This window comes from Falco punctatus (assembly GCF_963210335.1).
Source record: "Falco punctatus genome assembly, chromosome: Z".
Taxonomy (NCBI): domain Eukaryota; kingdom Metazoa; phylum Chordata; class Aves; order Falconiformes; family Falconidae; genus Falco; species Falco punctatus.
In genome coordinates, this window is record NC_137586.1 from 42,023,418 (window position 1) to 42,036,462 (window position 13,045).

The 13,045-nt window shown below is 45.0% G+C and overlaps 1 protein-coding gene across 6 annotated transcripts in view; it reads left to right on the forward strand.

Moving 5' to 3' along the window:
• The window catches only part of LOC308056778 (transducin-like enhancer protein 4), a 97,024-nt gene that overhangs the window by 52,533 nt on the left and 31,446 nt on the right, over window positions 1–13,045 (forward strand). For 4 of the 6 annotated variants that reach the window (XM_080372610.1, XM_080372612.1, XM_080372615.1 and 1 more), the window contains 2 exons: window positions 2,434–2,638; window positions 3,055–3,071. In XM_080372610.1, coding sequence (XP_080228736.1) covers window positions 2,434–2,638; window positions 3,055–3,071 — 222 coding nt within the window. The remainder of the gene's footprint in view (window positions 1–2,433; window positions 2,639–3,054; window positions 3,072–13,045) is intronic. The other 2 variants (XM_080372611.1, XM_080372614.1) reach the window with 1 other exon arrangement.

Sequence of the window (13,045 nt, forward strand, 5' to 3'; positions counted from 1 at the left end):
TGGCCAAGAGGGACCAGGCCAGCCATACTGTTCAGGGTGATCTGAAGCTGATAGATGCTGAAGTATCATTGCCCTTACTACTCTTAATGCCCATATTATGTCTGGGAGGCATTGACAAAGTTCAGTAAATGCAAGGTGCAGTCTGGGCTTCTGTCTTGCTGAGCTGTGTAGAGAGGTTCCTAACAAAAAGCAATAAAAAAAAAGAGGATTGCATTCACAATACAGTGTTCTTCAAGCTCTTTGGAAACCATGCTGTATCCATAGAGGGGGTAACATAATGCACATTGGGTAGTTCAGTAGGCACATCTGTACAGAATGTACAGGACTGTGCAATGAGCGTCCCTTACCTGGTACACTTTTGTTGATAGTGAAATAGTTAACGAGGGGAAAGCTCTGTCACTGCTGCTATTCTCAGGCTTTTCTCAAAGGCTTTGCTTCAAGCCACTGGCAGATTCAGGCAGACATCTTGCAGTGGTTTATAGCACATTCTCAAACAGGAACAGGAAATTCCTTGCTTAAAATGAGACTCCAGAACACAGATTATTTTGTCCATTCCTTTTCTTTCTCTCACTCTTCTCCTCCCGCCCCAAACCAGGCATGCCAGATTGTTTCCTTGCTATAAGGCAGCCCCATTCAAACCCTGAAGCTAAAGAATACACTGTTGGCTCTTGCTTCATTTCATTGTAGTTAATTTAAATTTCTGAGAACTGAAGCATCCCTCCATAAGAGCATCAAGCAAGCACAATGTGTTTGATACTTTCTCAAAGAAGGAGTACCTATTGGAATGACAGGGGTTTGCAAGCAGGGAAAGGACTGAACTTTCTCTCTTCCACCTGGAAGATTCTTCTTTCTGATTTTTTTTTTTTTTTAAACCCCACCCCCCCACCCCACCCCCCCTGCTTTTTTGTATTATTTTCCCTCATCTTTCTTTTGGGTCATTCCCCTCCTTTCCCTGGCACTGATATGGGTTGGATGACATGTGCGTGCCACTGCCAGTCCGATTCCACTGCCTGGGTTGTGTTTCTAAGAGGAAGAGGAGGATCTGTACTTTCACAGGGGTGTGTTGAGGGATGTGTGTGTGCAGTGTGCTGCACGAGTTACCTAGCGTGCTGTATGTGACTTGCAGTCTTTTACTTTCAGCTCACCCACATGTAAAGGTTCATGTTAGGGAATTCATTGTCTCTTGATTGAATAAAGAGCTGTGTAGCGAGGGTGGAAGTGGATTTAGGTTCAAATGAAAACCAAGCAAAAGTAGGACTTGAATCACCATGATTAGGAATTTAAATTGCAACTTTTTTATGCAAAGTAAGTTAAGTTCTTCTTCCAAAGGCCTGTATACAGATGTGCAGGGCGGAGAGCGCAATCCTAGAGGATTCCTGATTTGATTTACCCTAAGTCCTGAGCAGTGACTGCTTGAAAATGAAAATAAAATTTCAGAGCTTATCTAGTATGAACAGAAATTAATTGGACGGTTGGTGGGCAAGCCTTAGACCTGAACAGATCTCTCCTGGGATATAGTTAACATAACTTTTTCACCTGTTTGGGGGTTTCCCCCCCACCCATACTAACCTCACAATGGTTAGTATAGCACAGAACTTGATGCAGCCCTGGTTGAGGTCAAGCACTCCAATTCGAACCTCTCAAGGGCTTTCTCTATGTGTTGCCAGTGTACTGGTAAAAATGACTTTAAACTCTTGTCAGTGCAGTTACTGGTGCATGCATCACAGTCCCACTCAAATAAACCTGTCACAACACAGAGTCAGCAGCTAGAGAAGAGTACAAGGGCAGGCCTCTAGCTTTTCATTCGAGCATCACTAAACGTGCACAGAGTGCCCAATTATTTCAGCATTATTGAGCAAGCCTACAGGAGGACCCAAGCCTTGCTACATTAGATTTTCTTTAGTAATTTGCTCAAGTACCGCTGAGGACACTTAAAGGGCTTAAAACGGTGGCTGCAACCAGTTTCCTTTTCTGGATTGTTAATTCAGGTTTTCTCTTTCAAATTAACTCTCACTGCATGCTGTGCAGTAGCGCTGGGAGAACTGTTTAACACTAATTTTCTCAATTTTCAGCTTTTTTTTTTTTTTGCATTATATAACTGCTTTTATATAGTTACATATGTTTTCATTAGATGTGTACATGGTGCATTTTTGCTGCAGAGTAAGATGTAATACCTCTGTCAGAGAAATAAAGTCACCAAAACTACAATATTACTTTCCTTTTATTCTTTTTTGTAGATTTTTTTGTTGTTCTTTTAATTCAGCCTGAAGTTTACTGATTGTGTTGTGTCCAAACGTGTGGACATGTTTAAAACACCAGGACGTTTGTGACAGTTGGTATCTGAATTGATCAGATGCATTGGTTGATCTGATTAATTATGTCTGACCCCTAGCTTCCTGAACAAATTCAATATCTGTGTTTCATTTTTCACAGCAGCAGCAACTCCAGGCCCAGCATTTGTCACATGGACATGGTCTTCCTGTGCCACTCACTCCGCACCCCTCAGGCTTGCAGCCTCCAGCCATCCCACCCATCGGCAGCAGTGCTGGTCTCCTGGCACTGTCCAGTGCACTGGGGGGACAGTCACACCTCCCAATTAAAGATGAGAAGAAGCACCATGATAATGATCACCAAAGAGGTCAGTGCTGCCAGATGAGTGTGTGGCTTCATTACCTTCTCTTTTCTTTTTTAATTTTCTTTTTTTTTTTTTTTAACTCTTCCCTTTAAGAAAAAGGGGCAGGGGGGAGGGGACATTTCACAAGCATTCCTAGCTAATTGCTTTGGTATTTATTACCTAGCGGTAGCCAGAAATTGTGTTCAAATGTTAGAAGTCCAGTGTTATAAATCTGTCTGTACAGTATTAATAATTAACTGTATAACAAAGTTAACATATATGCAAGTCATTATTTAACAGACATTAGAATTCCTTCTACTGTGTATGATAAATTAGAATTTTATGTAAACTAACTAGTACTTTTTCTCTCTCACTCCTCCTGCCCATCCCCTGCTACTGCTGCGTCCTCTCCTTGCATACTGGGGCTGCTCTGCATGCAGACAGAGACTCCATCAAGGTAGGACTCCATTTCATAGGTGTAAGAGGTGGCTTGAAAGAGCTGCATGCTGCATTTTTCTGAAGTTTGGCATGGAGAGGTGGAAAAAGTCACGAAGTGAAACTGGGTTGTAACGCTCATGTTGATTAGCGTAGCCCTGCATTGACTGTGTATCACGCTTGAAAAATGCCTGGTAGTGGGGCAGCTAGGATTGTAGGTGACATTCCAGCCAGTGGGTTTGGTGGAACAGCATTGAAGCTATTCCTGGATGTAACAAAAAGGCTGCACAAGCTTATAAGACAGAAGAAATTAGCCAGTAGGTTTAAGTCATTTGGAGGCTCTAAACTGTCGTTTTGATATATTGCAATAATGCAGTTACAGAAGGAGGGTTCTGTCGCTTGCAGGGGAGAGGTGGGGTGCTGCCTGCTGTCCTTGCTGAAGCGGCTGGAGAGCAGTGAGCTGCCATTCCCTACCACAATGAAGGTGGTGCCTGCACTGAGGATCCTGCCTTCCTTTTCCAAAAGTTAATTTTCAGGCTCTGAATGACTCTGCACCATAAGTGTGTGCACTGTCCTGCATGTGGCAGTGTTTATAAGTAGATGTAATACACACCTTGCAGCTGGTGTGATTTTGGGCATTCAGTGATGCATATGACTCTGATTCAGCGTATGTGCCTCGACGCTTGTCCATATTGGACAGCCACCAGAGCCTCTCGGAGGCTCCTGGGGTTTTAATACTGTGAGTGGGGACGTGTATCTTGGCTCTGTCCTCTACTGGATCAGTCTGTTCTCCTTGCTGCTGCTGGTGGTTTATCAGTTCACAGCAGACTCAGTTGTTGCCAGCTACACAGTTACCTGCCCAGCTGTGGGTAGATGGATGTAGTTACAGAGTAGAGTCTGAGTGGCTTGCACAATTTTCAGGAGCATAAGAGTAAGCCTCTTATAAGTGATGGTGAGTCTGAAATGAAAGATACACTTCTTTCAGAAAGGGCAAGACCTATGCTCACCTGACTCAGCACTTCCAAGCTATTTGTCAAGATTTTAGTGGTGCTTTTTTCAGGAAGATATAATCTATTTGTGGGGCTGGGCAAAAGGCAGAAGGGTGTTCCCAGCACGAGGATTACCAGGAGTTTGCCAGGCAGATGTAACTGGTGTGCCTTAGACAGCATGGGGAGAAGCACAGTGCTGGGCATAGGCTTTGCCCCCACCAGGGACCTGTCAGGCCAGGGCTGCCATGGAAGGGGCTATGCCTTTGCTTCTCTGGCAGCTCCAGGTGGGGATGTGTCCTGCAGCCTTCCCCAGCACACCTGTTCTGCCACTGGCAACTCTGCCATGTCCCAGCCGAGTGCAACTGAGCCAGTAGTTGTCAGTTTTGCTATTACCCACATGGCTCTGCATAACAACCAGGAGCTGACAGCAACTGTCAGGTTTTTCTGTGAACAGCAAAGGCACTGAAGCTGTCTATCTGCTGACATAGGATAACAGCACATTGGATTCCACTTCAGCTTCATTGTCACAAGGGCTAGAAATGGGGATTATTGCTTTATGTGGCAAGGCTGGGTGCAGATTAATGATGATTTCCCAAGAACACCCTGTTTGCTGTGAAAAGATCGGTTAAGTCCATTTTCTTTTTTCCTGCACCCAAACAAACAAGTACAAGTAGGGCAGATACCTAAATGTGGGAGTACAAACCCACCTTGTTTCTTCATGAGTTTGAATACCTCTGCAGTTGAAACCAAAAGCGTTTCACTCAAGAAAGTGAATGAAAACTGCTAGTATATGCCAATCACTGTTTTTAAACAAAATACGCTAGTCGTGTTTCTGTAACATCTGTGAGATGTCGGGGTGGTTTATGCTGGCATGGGTGTTACTGGGAGTGTTTATACCAAAAAGGCTGATTTTGTCTGGGAATGATTCAAAGGACTGTTATTCATACGGCTTTGGAGGGTGGGGGGAGGGTGTTGCTGCTTTGTGCCAATTTACTTTGAAATGATAAGTAGATGTTTGTCTTGCACGGTGTTCAGGTTGTGAGTTGGCTTGCGTGTCAGCATTATGGAGCTTGCTGCCAGCTTTGCAAGGTGAAATAGTTAGCTAATTTTCTTAAATGTTTTCAGTGATGCCCGGAGTAGCAGTTAGTTGCTTGTTCAATCGATCTGTCCTCCCTTAAGTGGCTCCTGGTTAAGAGAGGCTTTTTATGATTGTCTGCTGTGTGACTTGAGATGTTTTTTGTCAGCCGGAATGTGCCAGTTGCCAGCAGCTGAAGTCTGTGTACTTGTATGAAATAATTTATTCATGCAGGATAATGCTCCTTAACATTTAACAGGTAATGAACGTGACATAAATTTCCTTCTTGCTTTTAATCTTTCCCTTTCCTTTTCCAATGTGCAAACAGGCAGCTCTGGTACTCTAAATAGTAAGTAATTTTTGGCCATCTGTCAAAAGGAAATTTCAATACAAATTTAAATTAATGGTGCCTGAAATTTTTTATAGCTCCTCTAAAAGCCTCTAATGTGCAGAAAATTCTGAATCTGCTGGTAGTAATTAGTGTAGCATGTAATGAGGATATGGGCAATGTTATACAGCCCCAGTGTAACGTTTTGGTATGGTAGCAAAATTTTGATTTATACAAGGTTGTGCCTAGGTTTAATTGTGAGAGACACTTTAAAGTGTTTTTTTGCTGATACAGATTATTAAGCAGGGCAGATTTTAGAATAGCTCATAAAGTGTAAATTTATGCTGTAGTGTACGATTCAGATAACTAAGGTACCCTATCAATTTCTACAAAGAAGTTTGGCTGAAGTGTCCCACTTCTTGTCACTATTTCCAGGACATTGGATTGGCTGGGCAGTTGTCTTCATGAAACTTGCTGTTTGTAGCAGTGCTGGTCCTGACCCTCCTCCTGGTTCAGGCCAGGGAAAAGGCATTTTGCATCACTTTTTTCTGAACATGACGTTTTCTGCCTGGTAAGTCAAACTGGGCTTGCATCCTTCCCAGCACCTTGCCGGAGCGTTCACTGCTGAACCTGAGCAGTCACCTTCCAGATAACATGAGGTTGTCCAGGAGCTATTCCTAAATAATAGATCAACGTTGGCACAGCAAGCTCTGTGAAGAAGGGTGGCTTTGGGAGCTCTTTGATTTTGTGTTGGATTCAGTCCTCCGAATCCCTTGCGAAGTTTGAAGTGTGGGAAAATTAAGACACGGTAAACTGGGTCATAGGAGCAGTCTTTGTGCAGCGGCAAGGCTGCAGAGCAGACAAAGGGAAGGAAAGGGTGCCAAGCACCAGGGCTGTGCTCAAAGTGCAGCCCTGGCTTAAGGGCTCTGAGGGAATATAATGTGTTTAGACAGAAAGACCAACAGCTCTACAGTTAACTGAGCAGCTTTTCACAGAGGACTTGGTGTGTCCCCTTTTCAAAGCAGTAAAACTTTTTTTAGTAAAATAATAATAATTAAAAAAAGGATTATTCTGCAGTGGATTCTTGCTTGCTAACTGCACCCTGCAAGGATTTTTCCATCTCCTGCAAGAATGCTGGTGCAAGGAGGCATGTCATTCTTCCCATCCCTGGTACCCTCTGTGGGACAAATGTGGCAAAAGTTTCTCTGGTCCCCAACAAAGTCTCTGCTGTAAAACACACCCTGTGAAGAAGCTAAGGAAGCATTTTGTGTTCAAAGACACCACCTGGCAAAAAGTAGTCTAATGCTAGTAGCAGCAATCTCTCCCCACGGCTTTCACTGCAGCAGCTGCAGTGAAGGAGCCCCCAGGTGCTAGCTGGGTTGCAGGGCTGCTAGAGATAGCCAGGATGTGCCTGAGCAGGTTGTTCAGGAAGGAATCTGAGAGTCTTCTTAATCGCTGCCTCCTGCACAGGATTCAACTCATGTAACTTGTTACCACATCTATCGTTAATCCAGAGCTGTTGTTCTTTATACTCAGGTGGTGCATTGCCTTTTTTTTTTTTTTTTTCACCTGAATTGTAAATTATCTGGGGCAGAGACCATGCCTATAGTAAGACTTGCCCATGCAGTGGAGACTTTCTTTGTTTTGATGCTGGGGGTTACTGTTTCAGCACCAGTGAGTGCCAATAATTAAAAGCTGGAGTCTTGTGGCAGAAATAAAATAGCTTGTTTGAGATTACTCAGGGGTGGGAGGGTAAAAGAGCTTTAAATGAAAGGCTCCGAAACAACACATCAGATGCAGGTTTGGGGTGAATTTCTGTCCCGCATGCTGGTGAACTAGGACAAGCCTGTTAGGGCAAATTCAGCTGGGTTTAGCAATAAGATTACTTTTGCCTTAATCTCTGTGAAGGCTAATAATTACACATGTGCCAGATGCAGGGAAAGTAAATGGGTGTGATTCCCATGTTCGATTCACATGTGTGGTGGCAGGTGCTCTAGTGCTTCTCAATTTAGCTTCTTGAGCTGTTAGCCACTATGAAGTGTTCAGACCTCTGTTCATTTAATACGTAAGAGTAAGCTGCTTACTCCTGCAGCTGTAATTTGATGTTTTTTAAAAATAGTTGTACGAGTATAATGTGTCTGTAAAGGACAAGGTAGTTTAAAATCAAAATGCTCAACATGTAAGACTTTTGGATATTACAAAATATAATTACATTGCTTGACTTTGTTTTTCTGCTGATAGAGGAACACCACATAAACTGTCAGTTGTCAGGTTTCTTTTAAATGTGACTTCCTCTAGTGGCATGAGTGTCCAGCCAAACATCTTTGCATTCAAGATGTATTTAACAAGCCAAAGAAATGTAGTTCTCTTACATGCCCAAAGAAATTTACAGAATTTATTTCCTGATATTTTTTTTTATTTTATCACTATAATACCATTCAGTGAAAAGCACTTCACAGCTTCACGGGCTTGTTAAAATCCAAACCTTTCACACTTGTGTCATTCTGCTTGTGCCTTTCTCCATTTGGAAGCAAGGCGTTGCACGTCTTTTGCTTTTTGTAATGAAGAAGTGGTAGTTTTAAGCTGAGCGTGTTTGAACTAAACTTTGCTTTGCAAGAGCTGTGGTTTTGATCTTCATGGGTGTTTTGGGGGTAGTGTTATCAAAATACAGTAACTTCTGTTGGCTTACGATACAGTAATTTTTTTCAGTATTAATTGATATCTGTGTCTGGGTGTGTAAGCTATGCTGAATGTAACAGGTGCCCTAATTCCAGAAAATGTGTTGTAATTGTTTGTTTGTAAAACAGATGAATAAGTATCTGTGGGGCATAGCTGGTCCTCAGGTGGTGAACGTGAATGGATTAATGATGCGATTGGGTGAGACATGCTTGTTTGTTGCAGTCTCATCCAGTAACTGTCTGCTGAAGCAGAACAAATACTAATTACCAGGGTCCTGTTTGTTGTCTCAGTCTATCTTATGGAGCTAATTTTTTGGCACTGATTTTTTTTTTCCTTAATAACCTTTTCATGGCTAGACTTGTAGTGCATCATTCAAGCCCTGTGGCTTTTAACAGATTTTTAGAACATGAAACTGAATCTCAGGTATATAGTTCCCTTGTATCTTCTTTTCTATGCTTCCACCCCCCCACCCCCACCCCCCGAGTTTTACATTTATTTCTTTCATTCATTGTCATGTCATTTGCCTTTTTAATGAGCTCTGGGAATTTTAATTTAGTGTAGACTATTCATATGAAAGTAACAGCATGTACTTGAGAATCAAAGAATTAGCTGCTTCTGCCATTTTTGACGGCTTCACCTCCTTTACCCGATAGCTTTTTTTCCCCGCTTCTGTGTATTAACTGTACACTGGCCTCTTACCTTGCACTGTTTTGCCAGTTACCACAGAGGGACTCATACTTGGTGGTGTACACACATTTGGACAAACTGCTGCCGTGCTTCTCACTATCGAACTTTATTCTGCCATTTAGTGATTTAGGGTAACTCAAATGTTCTCTCTCCAGATGCTCTCTTCAGCCAGGAGGCACTTAGATGGCCTGTAATTTCTAACCTGAGCAGTCATGTCTAATTATTTCCATGGCAACAGACTGTGATGTTGATAACACAGGATTATGATGACTTCATGTCATAGAGTAGGAAGAGGAAGTTTGCTGGGATGAGGAGGTGGTGAAAAGGTCTTCTCCAGCGCAAACACTTTTGACAATGTAATAGCTGGGGGAAAAGAAGTAAGGAGAGGGAATGAATTTGTTTATTACCCCTTTTGAAGTTTTCCTCATTCTAAGTGGGCAATTAAAATCATACTTTGGATGCTGGCATTCATGGCTTACACCAGTTTACTCATGGTGAACATGTCTAGAATCAATAACACATTTGCAGATTGGGTTAGTTAGATGTTAGTCAAAGTAATGGGAGAAAATAAACAGTACTTGCCACTTTTTGTCAGTGAGACACAAACTAGATGGCTGCTTTTGCCACCTTTTGGCATTGTTTTGTTGAGCCTGTAGTGTTTTGATGTTGTCTTTTAAACCCTTACATCCAAAGTAACTTGGAACATCCCTTATTTTTATGCAAATCAATGGATTCCTTGGGCATGCTATTTGTCTACTAAAAGGGAGGGAAGGAGGACAGATTACCTTGTAGAATCAGTGACATGGAGGACATACTTGGAAGTTTCTGTCCTGGCTGAAGTTACCGAAGGCTAGTAGGAAGTTAATATTTGTATTAATATTTGTATTGCTTTTCCTGTCTCTTCCCTGGCACTGGGAAAGAAGTGTATTCCTAGTCAAAGAGTTGTCAGTCTCTTAGGGTGATTTTAGAAGTTGAAGGAAATAAGTAGTCTGACAGATAGCCAAGTTGTTATGCAAGATCGTTGACTGCATCATGAATTACAAAGTTTTAGCTGTGCTTTGAGGGAGCAAGCAAGTGAGCTGGCCAGCAGGAATTGGGCACTGAGGGAAATTTGCAGGAAAGTTACACTGTGTCTACCACCTCTCTCCAGTACAGCTCTAATTGAGTCAAATAATTATTAAAATATCTAAAGCTCAATTAGCCTCTTCTGCATAGCAATTTGAAAAGTTCTGTGTTTCCTTGAGTGACATTTGGCCTTTTGAAGAACAAAAAATTGGAAATGCTAATGTTTTTCAGCCAACTAAGGGAAGAAAATAAAAATGTCTCCATAGCAACAAAGCTTCTTTCTAGATGGCTTCCTAAGATATGCCTGAACCAGGAGCAGATGTCTGATCTGAGAATCTTGCCTCCTTCATTGTAAACAAGTAACTTCTAGGCAGGTGTTGGAAATAATATGGAAATCCTATTAAGGGGCCCTAAGTTCCTGTCACTCAGGAAGCCCCAGCCACAAAAGGGTTGGTTGTCTGAATAAAGGAGGCAGAGTAAATTCTCGTTAGGCTTTAGCTTTTCCCAGGAAATTATTGTCTCTGTGTGCTCTTTCTCCTGCAAGCCTGAATGCAAGCCATTTCTTCTATTGATCCCCTCTGCCACCCTCGCTTTCTCCTTCTCCTCTCCTGCTGGATTAGAGCTTGATGTCGGTGGTGGCTACTGCTGCTTGGGGCGTTGTGGCATTTGTGATTTTAACCCCCGTACCTCCATGTCCAGCCCTGCCTCAGCTGTTGAGCGGACAGCCAGAGGAAATGCCTGACACCAGCCTGGAGCAAGCAGAGGAGGGGAGGCAGATGATACGGGAGGCAAAGCAATTTGAGTCCTGGGTGGCTTCTTGCTCCAGCTCGTTTCTGTGAATTTATAGATGATGCTGTAGCCCTTGGCACTGCAAGACCGAGTGTCATCTGGACACAGGATTTTCCTTTTCCTTTTTCACAGGGACTGCAGCTTTGGAGGGGCTTTGATAAAGGTTTTGGTGTGGCTGGCTTGCTAGTGTGACATACTGGGATTCAAAATGAGTGTGTGTTTTTTCTCCTAAGTTGTCTAGGAAGTTGCTGTGCCTTTTTTTTTTCTCTTCTTCTTCTTCTTTTTTTTTTTTAATTCTTTCTAAGTTACAGAGAAAACATGTTGTGCCCACCATCAGTAGTCTGTCATTCTAACAGGACACTTGTGCTGCCTTTGCACTTGCTGATGTCAGTTTTGTCCCCAGACCCTGCTGTGCTGAGCCCTGCACTACCGCAGCCAGGGGACCAGCTTGCCTGTGGGTGAAAACTTCAACGGCGGGCAGGCAGGAGCAAGCACTGAGGACGTTTTCCAGGGTTTCTAGGCTGGAAGCAGCGACTGTGTCCATGTCTGTCCTTGTGTGCCCCCCCCCATCTCTGCTTTCCTTGGTGCACCAGACGTGCATAGTGATGCTCTTAATAACACTCAGAGGGTTAAACGTGGATAAACACAAAACAAGGCTTTTGAAAAGCCTGACGATTATCATGCAGCATTTCTCGGACTACAGCCCCCGAGACGCACTTCATAAAGCCAATAAAGCGCACGCTGGTGGTCTCCCGTTGCCCTGGCAACGGACCACAGGGCACCCTGTGTGTGAAATGCATGAACATCTGCGAATTAATCTTTTTTTAGCTTGTTCTTTCCTTGGCAGCAGCGGGGGCTGAGCTGGAGGGTCTCCCAGGGATGCCCCGAGCGCCTGGCAGAGGGGGCGAGGATGGGTCCCTCCCGGCAGCAGAGGGAGCTGGCCTGGCGGCGCACCCGCTGGGATGCCGTTAGCTTGCTCCTGGCTGCACAGGGGAACAAATAAAAATAATTTTCTCCTAAGCTGAGGCGTTACTGGGCTTGTCGCTCTGCCGTGAAAAACATAATCCGAGGGGAACGCTGAAATGAGCGCTACTGTCCGCGCGGCAGTTTACCGGACTTCACCGCTCCTGTGCTCTGCTCCCAGCGGACCGCAGCGGGGAGCGGTCGAGGGGTGGCTGGTCTCCCGCGAACCGCAGCGTGGAGACGTGCCGCGACGTCCGCGGCGTTACAGCCCGCCCGGCGAGGGGCGAGGGGCGCGGGCCCGGGGGCGGCGGCGGCCCGGGGCTCCCTCGCTCGGCGGCCGCGGGGCGCCGGGCTGCGGGCGCCGGGGCTGCCCCGCCGTTCCCCGCCGAGTCTCCGGGAGGACTGTAGGGGGAACACTGTGTATGTCGGATCGTCAGCGGCTGCCGGATGCGATCGGTGTTTTAATGAAGTATTGGAGGTGAAACCGCCGCGTTAATCCGCTGACGGCGCTGAGGGGCGGCGCACACCGTCCGTGCGGTGCCGCCGCGCTGCCCGGTGAGGTGCCGCCGGGCGGGGGCCGCGTGTGCGCCGGGAGCGGGTCGGTGCGGCGGCCCCGCCGCGCTGCTGCCGGCCGGGAGCCGCTGGGGGGTTCCCCGATGTGTGCCATGAGTAACTGGGGCGGAGGGGCGGGAGAAGGGAGAAGCGAGAAGCTTCAGCGCGGTTTGCTCCTTTTTCCGTTCACCCTCGTAGCTCCTCCGTGCAGTGTAGCTGGCGCGTTTCAAGCCGCTCTATCTTTTTGAAAGAGTGTGTACGGTATTTTCTTTGCGGGATTAAGCTTGCCAGGTCTAAGTAAATAATGACACTGACTTTGCTGGCAGTGCCGTTTTGTCGGACTGGCGTGTGCTGTGGAGGGGCAGCGCAGGTGTGCGGAAGAAGGGCCGAAGAGAGGCGTCCCCAGGTCGCAGCAACCCCCAGGAGCAGCGTTTTCCACAGGGGCATGTGGCACCAGCTTGGCACAGAGCACACACAACACAAAACTTGGCAGCTACAGCAATGTATTTCTGAGTCCTTTGCTCGTTTTATTTTAGTAACAAAGTGGCCAGACTATATAGAAATGACTGCTTGCGTTTGAATTGAGAAGCCAGTGCTGACCTAAATAACATTAGGTGCTTTGCCTTGTGACGTTACAACACCAGGCATTAGGAAATAATTGTGTTTGTCTTGCAGTATTTATAGCTGTGTGTTTGTATTTCTTGTCTCCCCCTGATATGTTTGCTGAAATTGTACCTGTTGATGGCTGTAATTCTGTCCCACCTCTTGATTTCTTTAAAAATACCAAAATGCTGGGGGTTTTAGCTCTTGAGGAAATGAATGTTTGGCTTTTTCTCCCCTGCTTCAAGAAAAGAGTTTCTTTCAATGAC